Below are 21,451 nucleotides of genomic sequence, written 5' to 3' on the forward strand. Positions count from 1 at the left end.
ACAAACTCATGGTGATAGGATTAAGCAAATGAAATTTCAAAAGAGAAGATGAGAGTACTTTTATTCACCAAATGTAAATTAACTTGTGTTCAGACTTGTTAGAGTCTGAGTTAGACTGACTATATTCAGAGAAATCTGAAGCAGAAGTACTTTATCAAAAGGTTTTTTTTTTTTAATATGATATACTTTTAACATTTATTAAAAGTTTACCAAATTTCATGAAGATATAAATTTGAAATTATATAATTTATAGTAAACATTAATTTTCTATTACAGGCTTGGTATAAGGACTGACACTATACATATAGGGTTAAGTAGAACTATTTTCTGGCATTATCTTTTTGTAAATATTTGAAGATGGAAATGATAATTTGTATGTAAAGATTTCAGAAAATATCAATTCTCACACATAGGGAAGAAAAGTAATTTTTTTAGAAAATGCCATCAAAAAGTAACTGGCTTTAGTTCAACACTAATGCACTACCGTTGCACAAAAACTAAGGTAAACTAGTACATATGATGTCATGTTGTTAACTGGAAATGTATGTTTAATTATTTAGTTTTAAACTAGTGGTTTCACATGTCTCAGAAGCACTTTTCTTCATGTTTTAAAATGTGCAACGTATAAATCAAGATTTCTTCAACTCCGTAAGAATAAAAGTAAAAACACGTCTCACTTTATAACAGAAAATGGAAAACAAATTCATTGAGACAAACCTCACCTTCAACCTTATTAATTCTTCACTATTCATCCTTTCAAATTCTCCTTCAATAAAATCCACATTCACCTTGAATATAAGAATAATATTATTGTCAGTTGTTAAAATGGTTATGTCTGGATCAGATACAATGTAAAAATAATGAATATTAAATTGAAATGCTAGTTCTCAGATCAATTACAACCTTTCTTCAGAATTAGAAATCAACAAACAGGTTTAACATTACTTAAAAAGTAGTAAGCCACCAATACATTAGTAAGTTAACAATGAAATGTGAAAAATGTCATAATTCATGTTGTAATACAAGTTAGATGTGAATGATCAGGTGTAGTAACAAAAACAGCAATAGTATATTATACATACAAAAAGAAAAAACCATAATTAACAAATGGTATAAATAAATGAAAATATAATAACCTTAGAGCACTATTGCCTAAAACATTTATTCTAAAACCAAAAGGTTAATAATTTCCTTCACTGAAAACATATTTACTCTCACAAAATAGCTTTTCATGTTCAGTGCTGTCCTGTATATATACATCTTGTAACTCACCAGTAGCCTTGAAACTCCCACCTACCCCACATTTCTATATGGTTCAGCTGCATTGTAGCAAGCAAAAAGCACGTGACAACCCTTCACCAATAGGAGTGACAATCTTTTGTTACAGCTAGATGTCTATACTGTAGAACTAAGTCTTCATTTCAAGATTAAACAGAAAAGAAGCATGGAAGTGGGGAGGAAAAGATAGTAAGTGTGATTAGAGGTAAGTATCCATCAGAAAACATTTTCAGTGTTGGAAAAGAAATTCCAATATGTTATTTTACTTCCTCACACATAACTGCTAAAGCCCCCTTATAAAGGAAAAAGTGGAAAATTTACCTGGATGATTACACTTTGAAAAGTGTCTAAATAATTCTCTTTGAATGTGACTTTCCTTGTTACAGAAACAAGCTTGTAGGAAATATCTCCACCCCTGAACCTGTATATCCTTATATGCTTTAATGTAGGAATATGGAACAAGTGAGAGTTTGAAGGCAAATAGTGAGGGAGTGAAAAAATCTGCACATAAAAAAAGGCAGCACTGAAGAAAATGTCTGTTAAGAGATGGTGAGATACCATAAAGAATTCACTTTTCAAAATAATATATAATTATAAAAATTATGAATTTATTTTCTTAAAGTATACAGATTGAAGTTTGGAATTTATGTATTTATGGATTTCATTTAAAATAACAATCAAACTGGCACACATTAGATTTGTTAAAGTAATAGTATTTTTCTTTTTAATATTTCTAATTTAAGTAACTTCAAATGGAGCTGTAAACCAGCAAAATGTAACAACTACAAAGCCAAGAATTCATCAATAGTCAAATTTACTGAACTGAAATTTTTACTGTAAAAAGAATTTACAAATGGTACATAATTCCTAATGTTATAAACTTTCTGGTAAGTCAAAATTAAGTCTTGGCAGAATTTAAAACAAATAATTCTGCTTGCTACACAATTCAGTCAGTGGAACTAACGAAACTTGAATGTCTGTTCTCATTTTATACGAACACTATTACTATTACAAGACGAAGTGTGCTCATAACAATAAGCCAGTTCATTCTGCATATCTGTCATAATAAAAGCTTTGCTGGTAAATAGAAACAAGTTACAAAGTTAGAATTAATCAAAAGTCAACAACAACCATTAAATTGTTATCATGCAGCTGTAAATATAAAAAAAATATTTCAGGAAACCTTGTTGTGGATTAACAAAATTTACAGTTAATAAATCTTTTAGCCCTATAGTAAAATAAATCTCCAATATTAAGTGTTTTTTATACTCAAGTTGAATGTTTTTCAGCAATGGAATATTATTTCTAATCAATAAAACCACTTCATATAAAAATAAATTAACAAAATTTCTACTGAAATCAAATCTTAAACCACTTCCTTTTTTGATGGAAAATTAAAAAACTTACAGTTGTCTTCCTGCTCATATCCCCACAAAGCAAAAGTACTTGGATAAAGGAGTTAATTAAAAATGTAAAATTCAAAAGGTGCCAGTTAAAACTAGCTAACAGAAACTCAAAATACATTCTTCACATTAAAACTAGTTACCAGAAACTCAGAGTACATTCTACATTTCATTATTTAACTTAAAAGGCTAAAAACTTTAAATTCATGTCTACTGTGCCAAAAATGATTTAAAATGAAAAGATAACATGATGCAGATGTTTAAGTTGCAGCTTGGAGAAGAAGCCAATGAATTCAACATTTGTATTTATACAGATTTAATGTTCTAATAACCAATGAAATATGCACTTTAAACGTTTGGAAAGTTTACTGAACTTCCCTTTAACATTGCTTAACTCACTGAACTGAATAGGTTAATTCTGCACCATCAAAAATTACTGTCAAATAAATCTGTCCGTCTGTCTGTCTGTCTGTCTGTCTCTCTGTGTGTGTGTGTGTGTGTGTGTGTGTGTGTGTGTGTGTGTGTGTGTGTGTGTGTGTGTGTGTGTGTGTGTGTGTACTATTGCAAATTCAAGATTTAAAATATGAGAAGTTTAAAAGTCTCTGAAAGAACACAAATTTTAAATATTTTTTAATTCCTTGCACAATTTAATCATATATAAAATGTACTGTTCAGAAAAATTAAGGAGTATTTCATAAAACCATAATCAACAAATGTGGCTATAGATAAAATACAGTGAATGCATTTCACAGTTACTGAATGCCAAACCATAACTGAAGAAGCAATTATGCTTCATCAACTTAAAGAAGCATGTGTAAACAGTTGACAAATAAAAGCAAAAAATTAGAAATAAGTTTATTAAACATGGTAATGACTGGTACAGTGGAGCATTATTTCATTTTCGCATGAATGCAAAATTTGTGTACAAATCAAAGGATACATAGTCTTCTTCTAATGTCTTGATGTACAATATCTTTGACTTGAGTAAATTACACAAAATGGTAAAGGTGCACCAGTAGATACAATTAGATAAAGTAGTTCACTTTTGCTTGTAAAATTATGACACTAAATATATTAAACCTTGTTACTAGTCTTCACACAAATGCAAGTTGCATCAGGTTTCAAATGAAGTTTTTCATGAAAGATGAACACAAGTAATATTTAAATGTTTGCTTTATACTTATCTTAAAATTCATGCTAAAAACTAAAATCCTTCAATAACAAATACAATAAAAATTATACAAAATATATGCTTATTAGAAAAACAGTGCTTGTGTTTTTTTCATGACTCTGTTCCTATAATATAAAAAATAAGATGGCACATTTTTGGCCATACTTTTGCAAATAATATACAATGCACATTTTAGTAAACACAAAATATATTGAAGTACTGACTATCCTTAGAAGCTCAGCTTACCCTCAGAAGAAACAATTCATCCCAAAAATTTGGATTTCCACATGATGGGTCCTCACCCTGATAAAAAGAAAAGAGTATTTAAATAATTCTCATATTTGAAGATTCCAAATTCATTCTTAAATTATTCACTCATAACTAAAGTTTCCTTAAAAGACAAATTTATTTATTAAATGACAAGCAGATGTGTAAAAAGCAAATTACTATCTCCTAGGCATGTACAAGTAGAGCCGTCTGTATGTAAATTTTTGTCTTTATGCATGAGACAAACCTTCTGTTCCTCCTCTACTTGAATCAAATTATTCCAGCATGTCTCATGTAAATTATCACCTTTCACTTCTAATCCAATAGAAGAATGAAATATGACTCCGTGTGTATGCCTCTACCAAATTATCAATTTGATATTCAGCAGAAGACTAAGCACCATAGAAAAGTATGGAGGAAAGGTAGGAAGTACGAGTAGAAGGAAGCAAAGGAAAATTATAACTTGTTATATAATACTCCCCATCACTCACAAGATTAGCTAGAATTCAACACTAATTAGATGGCAAGACTAGCATGTGGTAATGACAGAAGTAACCCCTGAAAGTGTCTGAAGAATACCCCTGGGTATGAGAGAGATAGGTCCAGAGAGTATCTAAAGTAGAAAAGATGTACTTGATAAATCAACTACATCCAAGCAGCCGCTAGAAGCATCTGACAATAATGGCTGGCCAACTCCAATTAGGAATGAGCCAAAAGAAATCAACTTTCTATAATTGTGAAATTGCAACCCCATAGCATGAAGATGGCAAAACCTAGAAAGTCCCAAAAGTGAAACCACTTATGTAAAGCCAGTGCCAAAGACAACAAATGAGGAAAGAGGGAAAAGGATGTTCCATGTAAAGCTTTGAGAATTTCACTGGAGAGACTATATCCCATATTGGTAACTTGAGTAACTGGACTGTACTGTTATATAGGTATGCTTGTAATTGGATCCCACAGTGATGATTTCCAAACCACCAGAAACACAATTAGAAAGTAAACAATACTGAAATTGACAAACTTTCTCCTCTTCCCAAGTTAGTCAAAAAAGCAACACTCCATGCTCAGAATGATGGAATCATGTATACTGCACTCAACCAAAGGGATAGAACTTGCCCTCAATTCCCAACCAAGTAGACAAGCAGTATTCCACTTGTACCTAGAATTATAAAAAGGATATGGAACTGGTGCTCAACCAAAAACCTATGATCGGACTACTTCATGTTTGGAACTACGAGGAGATATTGAACCTCATTAAATGAAAAATATACAAAACTGACACTGGTCAAAGATTGGTTGGTTGGTTGATTTGGTGTTTTATGGCACAAAGCAGTTAGGTTATCTGTGCCAAACATCTGGTAAAAGGTTAAAATTAAAGTAAATTTAGTAAAATCCATAAAAGGAAATTAAGGTAAAACAAAACAAAGTTAAAAAAAACAAAAACATAAATAGCATAAAACCAATGTTTACATCTAGTCTACAATATTAAGAGAAAAACTACAGTAATACAAGTTGTAAAGGACTTTCTGTGGCATAATTGTAATTATCATAACTCGCCAGAAAGACTAACAGGTAAGTACAAAAACCACCATCAGTCACCTGAAGTTGGTCTTTCCAGTCCTGGTTTCAAGTTATTTAATGTTATGGCCAGTTTCTAATTTCAAATCAAACTAGATGGACTTTGATTCTTAAAAGGTCTAATGTATAAATTGAAAAACTTCAAATGGCATTAAAAAGATTAATGGCCTTTAAAAAACTAAAAACATTACCAAAGTGGACAGTGTCACCAACACCAATAACACTGTCTAATGTTATGGACAAACCATGGGACAGAACAGGTTTAAAATTGTGCCATTGTTGAAAGTTGTAATGACGGCAAGACAGTAAGATGTAGCTTATTGTGCCCTGAGTGTTACACAAATTACACACTGGTGCATCAGTTCCAGATATAAAAAAAAATGATGAGTTAAAAAACCAATGTGTAGTCTAATTACAACAACTTCCTCTTTCCAATCCTGATGGAAGTAAGATGGCCAAAGTCCATTACAGGGTTTTATTTGGAAAAGCTTGTTTTCACATTGCTCACTCCAAGTCGACTGCCAGCTGGCATGAAGCCGAGCCTCGAATACAGGTCCATAGTCCATGTATGGAATAGGCACAGTGGTGATAGTGCCAGAGCAGATAGATTTAGCTGCAGTGTTAGCAAGCTTGTTCCCACAAATATCAATGTGGCCTGGTATCCAGAAAAACTGGATAGAAGTAGATGTTAAAGAGAAATGACCCAGTCGGTTTTGAATATTAGCAAGAACAGGGTGTGAGCCAACGTGAAACGATTCCAGGGCCAATAGAGAACTAAGCGAGTCAGTATAAATAGTGCAGTTGGAGTACTGCTTAACTTCAATATGATCCAGGGCAAGAAATATGGCGTACAATTCAGCCGTGAACACAGAAGCTGTAGAGGGGATTCTGTGAGCAACCACAGAACCGCAACAAACCATAGCAGAGCCCACAGAGTTACCTGATTTGGAACCATCCGTATAAATTGGAATGGAAAGATTGTTCGAAAGATGTTCAGTAAATAAAAAGACGGTACTTCCAATCGGGAGTATCTGCCTTTCTCAGATGACCTAAAGAAAGGTCACATTTGGGGACTGTAATAAGCCATGGTGGGATGGGCTGACCAGTGAATTCTGCAATGTTACCCAAGGACAGACCCAATTCATCCAATTGCACCTGAATGCGAAGGCCAAAAGGAGCAATGGCAGATCTTCTGTTCTGAAAAAGTATGGCCCACTGAAAAAGGAAAACACAACCCCAGGTGGGATGCTCTGATAAGGAAAAAAGTCTCAAAGAATATAGTAAAGACAGTTGCAAACAGCAGAGGTGCAAAGAAGGTACATGAGATTCTATGTATAAGCTTTGAACAGGGGAGGAGTGGAAAGCCCCAGTGCAGAGTCGAAGTTCTTGATGATGAATGGGGCCCAGCATCTTTAAGGCTGAGGGTCTGGCAGAGCCATAGGCCATTGATCCATAGTCGAGTTTCAATCGAATAAGAGCATGATATATCTTTAACACAGAACATCGATCTGCTCCCCAACAGGTGGTAGAGAGGACATGGAGGATGTTCAGTGCTCTTGTGTATTTGACCCGTAGCTGCTTTAAGTGTGGTATAAAGGTCAGGTTACAGTCAAAGATAAGCCCCAAGAACTTGATCTCAAGGACCACATACAGTGAAACTTCATCGATACGGAGTTCAGGATCAAGGTGAATACCCCGTTAGCGGCAAAAGTACATGCAAACGGTTTTAGAGAGAGAGAGAAATTAAAGCCGTTCTTGGTGGTCCACTTCAGTAAACGATTGAGGGCAGTTTGTAGTTGCTGTTCAATATATCTCATGTTTGGAGAATGACACGAGATGTGAAAGCCATTGACATAGAGCCCATTTACAACAGTGAGAGGGAGTTGTTCAGTGATGGCATTTATCTTTATACTGAAAAGTGTGATACTCAAAACACAGCCCTGAGGGACCCTAAGTTCCTGAATAAAAGAACAGGAAAGTGTCGAACCCACGCGAACTTGGAATCTCCTGTCAATTAAAAATTTTTTTAATAAACACGAGTAAATGGCCACGTAACCCATATATATGGAGGTCTCACAAGATGCCATACCTCCATGTTTTGTCATAAGTCTTCTCAATGTCAAAGAATATTGATACAAGATGTCATTTGAGAAAGGTCTCTGTGATTGATGTTTCAAGTTGAATTAGGTGGTCCGTGGTGGAGTGCTGTTGTCGGAACCCACACTGGGTGGGCAAGAGGAGGTTGTTTGATTCGAGGAACCAAACAAGATGAGCATTAACCATCCTCTCTAACATCTTACAGAGACAGCTTGTCAAAGCAATTGGATGGTAGTTTGAAGAAATTTTGGGATCTTTCCCAGGCTTAGAAAAAGGTAAGATAATAGCCTGGTGCCAGACATTAAGAAAAACATCCTCCTGCCAGATCCAGTTAAAAACAATTAAAAGAATAAAAAGAGATAGCGCAGCATGTCATAGTGTACATCATCAGGTCCAACAGATGTATGCCAGACCGATGAAGGGCCATTTTCAGTTCCACCAGTGTAAAGGGACGATTACAGTCAAAAAGACAGTCAGTTCAAAAGGAAAGAGGTGAATGCTCTGGCCGAGTCTTGATGGCCAAGAAGGTGGAGGAACAAGCAGAAGTGCTAGATCCCCAGCAAAAGCTTTCACCTAGAGTATCGGTGATGCTCTGGACATCAGCTACCTCTTGACCATCAGAGAGTGAGATTGAGAGGGGGACAGAATAGGTTTTTAGGAAAACTGTATAATACAGTCTGCCTGATCCAGCTTCCACCAGGGCATGCAGGTAGGGTGGCATTGACCACGGCCAGTCTCTCTCAAAAGTATAGGAAAATGATCACTACCTAGTGGATAATTGTCAACCCTCCATGAAAAATGGGAGAATAATGAAGGGGAGCAAACTGAGAGATCAATAGCGGTAAAGGACTGACTAGGTGCATGAAAATAAGTGGAAGAACCAGTATTGAGAAGAGAAAGATTGTGATCAGAGAGCATATGCTCTACAGAGCAACCTCCTATCAATAACAGCACTTCTCCAGAGGGGATGATATCCATTAAAGTCCCCCAGGGTTAGAAAGGGAGATGGCAACTGTTCAATGAGAGCATCAAGGTCTGATTGATCATATGTCTCTCCAGGGGACAGGTAGAGAGAACAAACAGTGATGGTATGACCCAAGGAAATACGAATGGCTATGGCCTCCAAGAGTGTGTTGAGTGACAAAGACAGGTTGGCACATGCTGATCAACCAACAGTGCCACCCCTCCATGTACTCGTCCATCACACACCCCATCATTTCTGTACAGAGAAAACTGCTGAAAGGTGACTGTATCGATAGGATTCAGAAATGTTTCTTGTAAGGAAAGACATACAGGATGATAGGAAGCAATCAGTGTTTTAATGTCATTCACATTACAATGTAAACATCAACAGTTCCATTGTATCAAGGTGGCCATTTTTATTTACGTGCTACATACATATTTTTCTCTACAAGTGGGTTTTCTCGACATCACTGTTTTCTTGACCTTCTGTTTATGACCACATCTTTTTTCTTTACTGTTTTTATTCGAAGGAGGTCTATTGACCTCTATGGATCCTGCCCTGGGTCAATTGGGCAGGTCTTTGCTGTTGGAAGAGGATTCCAATGACTGAGGATGTGAACGAATGATTGTTTTGCATCTTGGGGTGACAGAATATGTATCTGAGGAAATGTCTGTATCCAGAACCAAAGGAAGTGGATCTTGGGATTTGTTGGAATATATGTAAGGAACAGAGATGGGTGTTGAAGTTGATTCTTCAGCTTTTTTTAACCATGGAGATCAAATACTTTTCATTTGTTTTGAGAATGATTCTTTTGAAGATACAGAGAGATCTGTCTGCACTCCCACTGTAGAAGTGGAACGAAGTGCAGCAGCATACTTCCAAGATGAAGTGGTGAACAGCAACTTTTGAGCCTCAGAGTAAGCAATGTTATGAATTGTTTTCAAATGCTGCACCTCTTTTTCTTCCAACCATTTAGGGCAAGAACAAAAGTAGGATGGGTGAGAACCATTGCAACTGATGCAACAAAGGTCCATTTCACACTCATAGGCATCATGGTCCATGCCACCACAACGAGCACACATCAAGGAACCTCAATATGATGTCTTTGAGTGACCGAACCACTGACACTGGAAACATCTAAGAGGGTTTGGAATGTATGACCATACCCTGAAATTAAGATAACCTGCCTTGATGGTGGCAGGTGGACATGGTGATGTAAATGTCAGACAAGGATATTGGTCGGCATCATAATTTCATCTTTGAGAGTAAAGATACGCCTCATTGCAGAAACTCCTTTAGTGGAGAAACCTGCGAGAATCCCTGACTCAGGGATGTTCTTCAAATCCCTCTAAACAATAACTCCTGGTGATTAATTTGAAGTAGCATGAGGTGTAACCTCAATAGGTATATTCTCAATCACATTTGAATGCAAGAGGAGTTCACTGTGTTGAGATGTGGATGTTTCCACCAATATGTCACCAGACTGAAGCTTCTTTACTGTCTTTGGAGAGCCAGCAAGTCCCTCTAGTTCCTTATGAATGAAAAAGGTACACATTTCCCATAAAGGTTTGTCTGAAAGAGAATGTAGGATAAGAAAATAAGGTACAACAGGTGTTACAGATGTTGAAGACTGCTGCTTAGAATCTTCAAGACATGGTCAATTACCTATGGACTGTTTTTTGATTATTAAGTTTTTATTTGGTGATTCCATAATAAAAAAAATAATGTTTTGGTGCCCACTGATGCCATCCACCATGGAGCTTTACGAGGGAACGTACTACAATACCAAACAAAGACACTGCAGCAATACCAAGGTTTCGTGAGCACTATATCCAAACATCAGCATCAAAATACAATGTGCACAACACCTGTTGAGAACATCCAGCACTGGTATTTGGTTGACCCTAGCCCAAGTGGACCAGTCAACTCACCAAAGGGGGCCACCCCAAGACTGCCCGTCTATGGAAATTCAAGGCCAAAGTGGTGTGTTGGGGTTGTCCCCTCAACCATCAGGATCCTCTCGTCCCCTTCACAGGTTGCCATGCACAGCAAACATGTGGCTGGATGTTTAGTTCCCAGAGAAAGTAAACTGAAAGAACAGAATCTTCCCTGGGAGGTTCCCTCACCAAGTACAGGAATCCATACCAAGGGGGAGAGAGAAAGAGACTGGGTGTTGAGGAGAATGGCAAAAGTGTCCAGAAGAAAAGATACTATACTGACTGCAATGTCACCTTAAAACCAGAGGGTTTCAGGGACCACTCCATGTGATAAATCTGAGGTGATTGAGAAAGATGATCCACAATAACATACTATGTATTTGCAGCACGTGGGCACAATAAAGAAGTTCCAATGTTTGATCACATAAAGAAATGAAAACAGGTGACACCTTGGCAATTGATATAGAATACAATGGTGGAATTATGTGAATGGATTGGGACGAGTTTATTTTCCCTTGACAGGATGAAAATGATCCAAAGCTCACCATTCCATCATTGACTTCAACATGTCAATATGATAGAATCCATTGAGGTAAGACCATTGTCCAGAAGCCTCCTTCTAATCAACCCTTGCAATTCATCTCCAGATAGAAACAGTTGTGAACTGATGCAAATCAAGAAGAAGGGGAGGAAGTGGTACCCCTGTTTGAGTGTTGGCCCTTTTTAACCATCAACAGAGATCATTTAAAATGAAAGGAGGGAGGATAATTCTGGAGTTCAAGAGTTCCCAAGCAAGATTTCATTGGTTGTGCAAAGTCTACTGAAGACAACACATAGGTACATGACCTAAAGAGATAAGGAGTGCCATGGAAGCTCAAGTCCCCAGAAGCAATAGAACCTTGCATAATAAAAGGGGTAAGGCACCAAACTGAAACACAACTTCATTGTGAACAAACTGAAAATGGTGGCTAGACTAATGGGAACATGGAAATAAGCATCCAAGATATCCAACTTGGTCACCCACAAACCTGGAGATAAGACCAACCAAAGGATGAAAAAGATTCCATGGTAAAGCAAGGAAAAACCAGAAATTAGTTTAGGTGCAACAGATCAATCACAGGATGCCAGTCCCTAGTCTTCTTGCATACAAGAAAAAGCCTGGAGTAAAAATTAGGAAAAAGAAGATTGACAGGCACTAAAGCATGCCGTGAGAAAATAGTCCAAAAGCTTCAGAGGGATGCTGACTTGTAATGAGAATGACCCTGGAACTGGAAACAAAAAAACGTGGTAACAGAAATCAAGGAGAAAGTCCATTTAACAAACCCTGGAATACCTACTTAAAGGGAGTGAATGTCTGCAACACGTGAAAAAACTTGGACACATCCATCCTGCCTGGTCTGAATGTCACTGGATAGGCACCAGAACTATTAGCACAGTTACCCACATTGATTGTATGGTAGATGGAAGTTTCAAAGCTTGTGGCATGTTAAAAGGTTTTGCATATAGAAGGCAGCATTGAATGAGAATAGCCATTACATTAGCAGAAATAAAGTACAGTATTGGAAACTACTGTGATTCCTTGTTCTAGTAAGTGTTCCTAACATAGTTACTATATCATATTTAGTTGTTAGCTACTATGTGTGAAAGAAATCCAACTTAATTTGTGATATGTGTCCATGATATACCACTTAGTTCAGTATACTAGTATAATATGACAATTTCACTTACACCGAAACAAACTATTTCATAAAATAGTTCCTAATAATTTTTATTTCTTTAAAATATAAAATACATGATATTTATACATATTTAATATAAAATGGTATCCTTGTTTTACACTTTTAACACTAATTTTACTTGTAACTGTTTTATCCTTTTTATTGAAAGAGTGACAAAGCTAGATTTTGAAAATTAAGTTCATCTCCTAGCTGTTGCTTTTGTGTAACTGGGCAAGAGTTTCAGTAACATGAGCACATTTTACAATGTTTTTATGTTGTTGTTAACACCTTGAACATTAACAAGAAAATGTTTCTTTTACTCAGTGGGAAAGAATGCATTTCCTTTTCTTGAAAAGTATTGCTTACTTACATATCAAATTATGTTACTCTGAAAGCAATCACATTATGTGAATACAATGGAACCACAATTGCTTTTTGCAGAGAAGAAAATGTATTCCTTTCATACGCTCTACAGTTGTAGAAAGAGTTAAATTTGAAATTATTATTTTCTATTTTGCCGAAAAAGTCTCTAAAAATTTCCAATTTTGGCTTTAATTAATTTTGGCAAAAATATTTGAACATTGTATTCAATGAAATGGAAAACTAGAAATACATGTAAACGAGCTTTATTAAGGATTATACAGTTACTACAAAGTGTTCGTACCTCTGCATCCCGAGTAGTTTTTTGCTCATAACTTAAAAAAGTATCACGATTAGGCTAATAGGCGTATAGTATATTATAAATATTACAATAATACACATCTACATAAATTTTTATGTAAATCAAATGACAAATAAACTGTTTATAAACAAATAACCAAAAATAGGAGGAGCAAAAAGTGTTCATACATTTCATAACGTGTGAAAAAAACTGATATTCTCGTAAAAATTTTGTTTAGTTTGATGAATAAACTACATTATTCCATTCCAGAACTAGACACTGGGTTCATAATTATTGGAATTTAGTCAGCAAAAAATTTACTTCCTGCAATTTAGCGCCGTCTCCGTCATTATCTGCTTGGTCCTCATGGCGAACAGGAAACAACTGTCCAGTGATTTAAAAAACCAAATTATTGTAAAATACAAGTCTTGCGTGTCTCTTTCCGGTATTGCTACACAATTTAATGTGTTGAAATCTACTGTTCAAAGCATAATTGCCAAGTTTAAACTTACAGGATCAACTGCTAACCTCCCTTGTTCTGGATGCCCCACCAAAATTCCAGAGAAAACCAAGAGGAAGGTTCTCAGAGAAGTTAGTAGGAACCCTTGTTTAACACGTAATGACATACAGAAACTGGGGTTGAAGTAAGCACCTCTACAGTTACGAACATGTTACACTCTTCTGGGTTCAAAGCATGCCGTCCTCATAGAACTCCATATTTAAAGCCTGTTAATTTAGAAGCATGATTGAGGTATGCAAGAAAGTATGTCGATAAACCCTTAACCTACTGGTCAGACGAGACTAAAAATCGAGCTATTCGGCCACAATAATGTGCGATATATTTTCCGTAAGAAGGGGGAACAAAATCTTCCAAAGAACACCGTCCCTACAGTTAAACACGGAGGTGGCTCGATCATGCTATGGTGTTCCTTCAGCTCTTCTGGTGTAGGCAGCCTTCACCGCATAAACGAAATCATGAAAAAAGAAGATTACGTTCATATATTAGGCACTTATATCAAGAATGATGCTCGGAACTTGCGGTTTGGGCGTCGTTGGATCTTCCAGCACGACAATAACCCTAAGCACACATCGAAACATGTGCAATTCTGGTTGCAGAGGAACCATATAAGCATTCTGGAGTGGCCATCGCAATCACCCAATCTCAACCCAATTGAAAATGTTTGGAATGAGTTGAAGACCAGTGTTCATCAGTATCATCAGAAAAACTTGCAAGAGTTGGATGCCTTCTATAAAGAAGAATGGAAGAAAATACCAGTCAAGTAATGCCAAACGATCATGGAAGGCTATAAGGAGAGATTGAGCCAAGTAATTCACCTGAAAGGCTACACAACTGACCATTAAATTAGACGCACAAACTCTTTCTGCCCCTCCTATGTTTGGTCATTTGTTTATAAACAGTTTATTTGTTGTTCAATTTGCGTAAAAATTTATGTAGATGTGTGTCAGTATAATATTTATAATAAACTATACTTTCATTATCCTAATTGTGATACTTTTTAAGTTATAAAAAAAAACCTACTCATGACTCAGGGGTACGAACACTTACTGTCGTAGCTGTACATAGAGCTACTTACTCGAAAAAATGCTTCATAAATCTGTACCACTTTCTCCTTGAGAGATTTTTTTGAGCATCCATGGTTTTTCCCCATTATCTAAGGTTGACACACAGGAGCCAAAAATATAGCTGATTAGAAAAGAAAAAAAAAATTGATATTTAGAAAATATAAATTCTTGTTTGATATTTGACCATTTACCATGCAAACTGTTAAAATTTCAAACAGATCATTTTTGTTAATGGTTCAGAACATTACATACAGTTTATCTGAATGATTTAAAAGTAAGCATTATCTTGTCCAATCAAACTGTGACAATAAAGCCTGATATACATATAATAACTAATGACTTTTAATTGGACTTAAATGTAAAAACCTGGACAGACCAGTTCTAATACAAATCTGTACAGTTTTAAACTCATCTATTACATTAGTTCATAATCTATCAAAAGTATTGCTACCAGAATTATGCATTCTTCTAAAAGAAGTCATATTTTTCATTGCATTTTCAATTAAGGTTTGTCAAATTTTCCCCAGATTTTTCACCTAGTTTGAACTGGTTCGCAACAGTGAAATGGTGGAGCAGCATCTGTGAGAAAAACCCAACAATAACTATATATTTTTTTTCCTTTTCTTTCTATTTCCTTCCTAGTTTTAGACAATTTCCTATTTTTTCATGATCCAAATTCAGTATCTTATTTAACAGTAATCACTAAAACATTTATTCTTGATAATTACTAAATACCAATTACAGTAATGAAAAAAGTATTTTTTAAAATATTTTTTTTTATTTAATTAAAGGTCATAGACAATGATATACAAGCCTCCTAATAGTCATGATCAATGGGTCAAAATAAGTTTTTGGCATTGCTATTTATGTTATTTTCTGACCAACTTCATTGGTCAATGAAGGACTGAAGATGCCCATGTTTGCATATGATGAAACATGTCTGTTGTACTACACAGGTATAAAACAACTGTACCAAACAATAACTCAACTGATATTAAGTGAATCTTGTACACTAACTAGCATCTTGATTGAGATCCCCATTAAACAAAAGGTTAGACCACTTTTGGTTACAATAATAACACGGACTTGGTATGTCTTATTTGATTGTAGCCTAATTATTAAGGAGTATAATATTCAAGTTGTTCACATATACTGGTTGATGGTTATGATAGCATTTCTCTGGCTCATTTACATTGATAACACAAATAGTTATTTGTTAAATAGAGATGAAGGGTTAGCTTGCAACAGTGCAATTTTGGAGGAAAAAAATTAACTTCATATGTGTAGTATTCATGTCACTCTGGTGAATTATAGAGTTAAACCATTCTTAGCACAGAGCGAGATAGCATGCAATGAAGAGTGTCATGTTTCTGAAGGTGGAGAATTTTTGTTGCATTATATCATACAACTTCCAAAAATGGAGTAAGAGTAATGTGCTAAGCTCTGAGGCAAATGCATTAAAAGGTAGTTTAACTGTGTGTAAAGTGTGTATTGTCTCAAAACTATCATAATTCACAGAAACCCATTTGCTAAGTAATTTGTTCCAAATTCCAGGTAAACTGGTTAAAACAAAGTAATTGACCAAACTCTTATAATTATGAGATGATATAACTTTTGACCCTTGACATCTTGACTCCCTTCTATATTTTCTAAAAATGAGCAAGCCCTTTATCTTTACTTGTGAATGTGTGAGACCTATAAAAAAGTATCTTTGTATTAAGTCCCATGTACATTGGTTAAAATAAGGTTGAATAATTGACCGAAAGATCCACAATTGTGTTTTGTTTTGTGAATTCTGACCTCCTCTAAAAAGAAAATCAAAATGAACAAATCCAAGTTTTTTTGTATATGAATGTGCTGGATGCATAAATTTATATTTGTTACAATTTTCACCTATATTGCTGTGAATAAGACAAATACTTAAGAACCCAAAATATACCTATAAAACCCTTTAAAATGCCTCAACAAAAAGGGAAAAAAATGACGATGTATAGAACCAAGATACAACCCTATCAAGTTTCAAGCCAATCTGTTGAGAAATAAACCAATGGCAGTCAACTGAAAACTGTTTGGTAGGAAAAAGGAAAGAACAGAAGAACAAACTATTGTTTTCTATATAGCAATTAATTCAGGTTCACGTTTACATTCTTCACAGTATATAGACAGAATGATGGTAGCTTTAAAATCTTGAAAATATGGTCATTGCAACAACAAATAAATAGCACAGATGCACTAAGCAAGTTACATGTGCAAACTTTTTAAGTCTTTCTTGAAGTACTTTCTCTTTTTACAATCAATATTCATCTCAGTTTTACCAATGTTCTCTGTCATGACCGTTTCAAGGAATGCTTCAGCAAAAATTGTTTAAAAACAACACAACAGAATATCTTATTTTAATACAATGATTAGCAGATATTTTCACTAACTCCTATTGTCATTATTTATCCATAAAAGAAGGGATATTGTATTTTTTAATCCAACTACTAACTAGCTGTTTTTTTATATATGTAAAAATGGCTGGTTTAGGTTGAGAAAATTTTTAGAGAAGCAAACAATGTTTCAACCTTCATCGGTCATAGTCAGGTTCAGTATATTTTTCTCCACAAGCGGGTTTTCTTGTAATCACTGATTATTAAGCTGTTCTTTGTTTTAATCAAGTTTGTTTCTTTTCAACTACTCTTGTAATTGCTTTTAAATTTGAACACATATATGCTTTTTAGCAAACAAAGTAGATGGTTTAAAATTTAAGCACGTATTTTCAACTAAGCCACTAAGCAAGTGTGTTGATGGGACATTAATATCACAACTTTTAAAACCAAAGAAGCACCTAAAGCTTAAATGGTAATTTTTCTTTCATTCACTTTCAGAACACAACATAGTGAAAAAAATGCCTCAAACAAGAGAATTTTTTGTAAAAAGTTAATCACGTCACTTTAATACTTTCAGTATTTATCTACATACTAATTTGAGTAGCAGGTTTTATAGCTATACTCTAAATGTAATGCTAAGTTTTAAGTTTTAACTTGACCTTCAGTAACATTGTGAAACAATATGGTTAGAATCTTCATGCTAGCAACATTCTACCAAACTTTATGTGAATACTTGTCCTACCATCATTAAGTAAAAAACAAGATTAAGCATAATCAATTCCATTAACAATCTTAAACACCTTAATCTATCCTCTGTAATTTCTTTCACAAGAAAACAATTTTAGAAATCTAATTTCTCTTGGCATGACAACCTATACATCCCAGATACCATTCTGGTAGTCAGGTACAAAAGACAAGGGTAGAAAAAAGAAAAAAAAGACAAAGAGTCTTACACAAATAGGTAAAAAATTTTTAAAAATAAAATTCCTATGTTTTAGGAATGGTATAAATATGACAATTCCAAAACTGTATTAATATCAGCTTTATCACTAATTTATTTGGTTTACATTGTTTCAATAAGTGACTTAGGCTTGGCCGTTATTGATATTGTATTCCAAAATACTTTGCCTTTTTACCTGTTTTGCGTAAATTTTCTTTTTCTTTTTCCCATTGCCTTTATTATCTGGATTCCTTAGTGCTATTGGTACTGAACTTTTTTCCAACAATTCACTGTCCTTCCTAAGGTAAGGAACTCAAAACTGAACACAATATTCAAAATGATCTATCCAATAAAATTATATACTATTTAGACTTGTAAGTTGTATTTAATATTTTTCTAAATACAACCTAAAACCTACCTTACCACTAAAAAAAAACAACACGTTCTTTGGATGTCTCAAGTGACTGATCAACTGTAAGCATAACACCAATATCCTTTTCTTCCATATCACTGTTAATGTTAGTATTAATCCCGAGTGTTATTTCCACTGAAAGTGAAATTATACTCCTAACTCAGATTATGATATCCTACATACATTACCTTGTACTTTTTATAATGAAAGTAATCTACCATATATTTGTTTTTTCACCAATAAATTCTTTGGATGAAACAGCTGCAGCAGCATTCTACTCACAGCTAAAGTTAAGCCTTGGTGAAAGTTGGTGCAATTGTATATTTGTAATTAAGTTGCTTGAAGGTGCTACCACTTACAAACACCAGCTAAATGCAAATGCTTTACTCAAAACTGAAGTGTTTAAAAAACTATATATCTGACCCCCAGACGTCAAAGATAAAGCATTCCAGTCTCCCTGTGGTTTAATTTTATTGACTTAGCACCACGTATGTACGATAGGCATTTTCAACTCATGTCCAAGACTAAACACTAGTCACAGTAAACAATGCAATGAATTAGACTTGATGCTTTACTCTTCATAATTTAGAGGTCCAATTACTAATAAAACTACTAGTAACATTTTTGAGTCTGAATAAGTATTATTGATAATTATATAACAATAATAAAGATACACTCATCTTACATTGTTAACGCTCACACTAACTCCTAATAGCATGCTATTACTTAGTATTAACATTATTAAAGGTTTTAACTTGTAAAATCATATCACGTTAAGTAGTAATTACTAAAAGTACGGTTGATACTGAGATAATAGTAATATTAGTACTTACCAACCTTGCTAATAGTAATACTGGTAAACGTACTAGTCGTATTACTAGTAGTAATAGAATAGAAAGGTTGGTAACATTGCGCATTACCTAATCCCTAACTCTACTAATATTAGTACTAGCAATACGAAGATAGTGAAATACTAATCTGAACGAAGTAAGAGTTGACCAATAATATTATTAAGGGCTTAGCAAGGTAACATGGTACACTTTAAACACTTTCATGTTTACAATGAATATAATTAAACTTTGTTTCTCTATCAATACGAATATTTTAATTAATATTACCGTTTCAACAATGTCGCAAAACCAAATTCATCCTACTTATACCGTAATATTACTTAGCCACCCCCTGTTGGAACTGATAGTGCTATTTACATTTTAAGTATATGATGCATTAATTTCAATTTGTAGTTTTATTTGTACGTACTATAGCTATCACCTCTCGCAGCTAGTAGGACCAGTTTTGGCAGACATGCTGAGGGGTGTCCTATACACACACACACACACACACACACACACACATATATATATATATATATATATATATATACATGGTGTAGTCCCTTTAAAAGGAAGGGGGCTTAAAAGCCCCAACATTGCCACTCAGGTTTGGTTTGGTTCGGTTTAGTTTAGTTTAGTTTGAATTTCGCGCAAAGCTACACGAGAGCTATCTGCGCTAGCCTTCCTTAATTTAGTAGTGTAAGACTAGAGGGAAGGTAGCTAGTCATCACCACCCACCGCCAACTTTTGGGTTACTCTTTTATCAACGAATAGTGGGATTGACCGTAACATTATAACGCACCCACGACTGAAAGGGCAAGTATGTTTGGTGCGACCTGGATTCGAACCGTCGACCCTCAGATTACGAGTCGAACGCCTTAACTTACCTGGCCATGCCAGGCCACCAAAATTATGCACTCTTGGCAATGGTGTTTATTAAGGATCTTTCGATTGACCGTCATATTATAGATGAAAGGGTAAGCATGTTTGGTGTGACGGTAATTCGGACCCGCGACCATCAGATTACGAGTCGAGTGCCTTAACCACTTGGCCATGCCAGGCCGCCCCTCAGGTTTTTAAGGAGCCGATGAGCCAGAATTTGACATCAAATTTTACTTTTCAGTCCCATTTCGGGATTCAAGCTAATGGGATTAAACTTAGTATACGTGAGATTTTATTTCGGATACGAATCCGTCGTGAAAATTTCTATAGATATAATAGGCGTATAATACAATATTTTTATATGTACATTTGAGTTTCTATGAGTCATTATGGTGCCGTTGAATCCTGCAGCGTGGCGCGGGAAATTTATGCTAGTACTATATGTTTATTTGTTCAGAATTAAGCACAAAGATACATAATGGGCTATCTGACCTCTGCCCACCACGGATATCGAAACCCGGTTTTTAACGGTTTGAGTCCGCAGATGCTAGTATGAAGAATACGTTATTCAAAAACGAATCTGCAATGCTTCCGATCAACTTAAAACACGTGGGTAGCTGGGTAGATAAACGTAAATAGTTGCTTGTTCTTTCATCTAACCCAGAGCCTATAGTTTGACTGTGAAAAATATCTTATTCTTTAATATTGTAAAATTGATTTTTCGAGGGAGAGTTATTTTAAATTATCTGGTGAAAGTAATTCAACGTTCTCTCCAAGTGGCGATAGTGAATTCCTCTCTTCCCGTCTGTAAAATTTCAACAAAGTTGAACGCTTATACAATGTCGTAAATTGTTAACGTCCAACAAATCACTTATCGCGACGGCTAACTCTCTTACCTGTTTACTCTTTATCTTGAAATTATACTTTACAACTATCCTGTATTTATAATCTAGCTTTATATCATATTATTAAAGTGTTTTAAATGTTCTAGGTCTATCTTATTAAATTTTCTTACCTTAATGTTATAAGTCCTGCATGCAGCTCCCTCTTACTAAAATTTACATTAAGTAAATTACAACATTATATAACAATCTTGAAGATCCTCTGGAAATAGTCATGATAAAGTGTTAGATTGCGTTTCCACAGACAAATTCTTCATTAGAGTTATTTATTTGGCAGTTCTTTCAAGGTCAGCCTTCCAAAGACAATCGCGATAGATAACCTTTCGTTTTGATTGCCTATCCTTTTGGATTATGTAAACGAACCCATTAATTATTTTAAGTAGAGCATATGGTCTCACCTAGCACATGCTTAGTTTTGTAGTTCACCTTTCTTATGGCAGGGCTTATGCAGTCAG

At 34.9% G+C, this 21,451-nt stretch overlaps 1 protein-coding gene across 9 annotated transcripts in view; it reads right to left on the reverse strand.

Annotated features, from left to right (window-relative positions):
* The window catches only part of LOC143244500 (armadillo-like helical domain-containing protein 3), a 112,983-nt gene extending 91,832 nt beyond the window's left edge, over positions 1 to 21,151 (reverse strand). The window contains exons 1-5 of one of the 9 annotated variants that reach the window (XM_076489293.1): positions 19,498 to 19,734; positions 18,164 to 18,266; positions 14,670 to 14,779; positions 4,099 to 4,155; positions 723 to 788 (exon numbers count right to left, since the gene is read on the reverse strand). In XM_076489293.1, coding sequence (XP_076345408.1) covers positions 723 to 788; positions 4,099 to 4,155; positions 14,670 to 14,744 — 198 coding nt within the window. In that variant the 5' untranslated portion in view covers positions 14,745 to 14,779; positions 18,164 to 18,266; positions 19,498 to 19,734. Of the gene's footprint in view, positions 1 to 722; positions 789 to 4,098; positions 4,156 to 14,669; positions 14,780 to 15,109; positions 15,225 to 18,163; positions 18,267 to 19,212; positions 19,352 to 19,497; positions 19,735 to 21,109 lie in introns of those variants that run through there. The other 8 variants (XM_076489292.1, XM_076489300.1, XM_076489297.1 and 5 more) reach the window with 8 other exon arrangements.
* Positions 21,152 to 21,451: the final 300 nt, after the last annotated feature.

Source organism: Tachypleus tridentatus, chromosome 2, assembly GCF_004210375.1.
Source record: "Tachypleus tridentatus isolate NWPU-2018 chromosome 2, ASM421037v1, whole genome shotgun sequence".
NCBI classification, from domain to species: domain Eukaryota; kingdom Metazoa; phylum Arthropoda; class Merostomata; order Xiphosura; family Limulidae; genus Tachypleus; species Tachypleus tridentatus.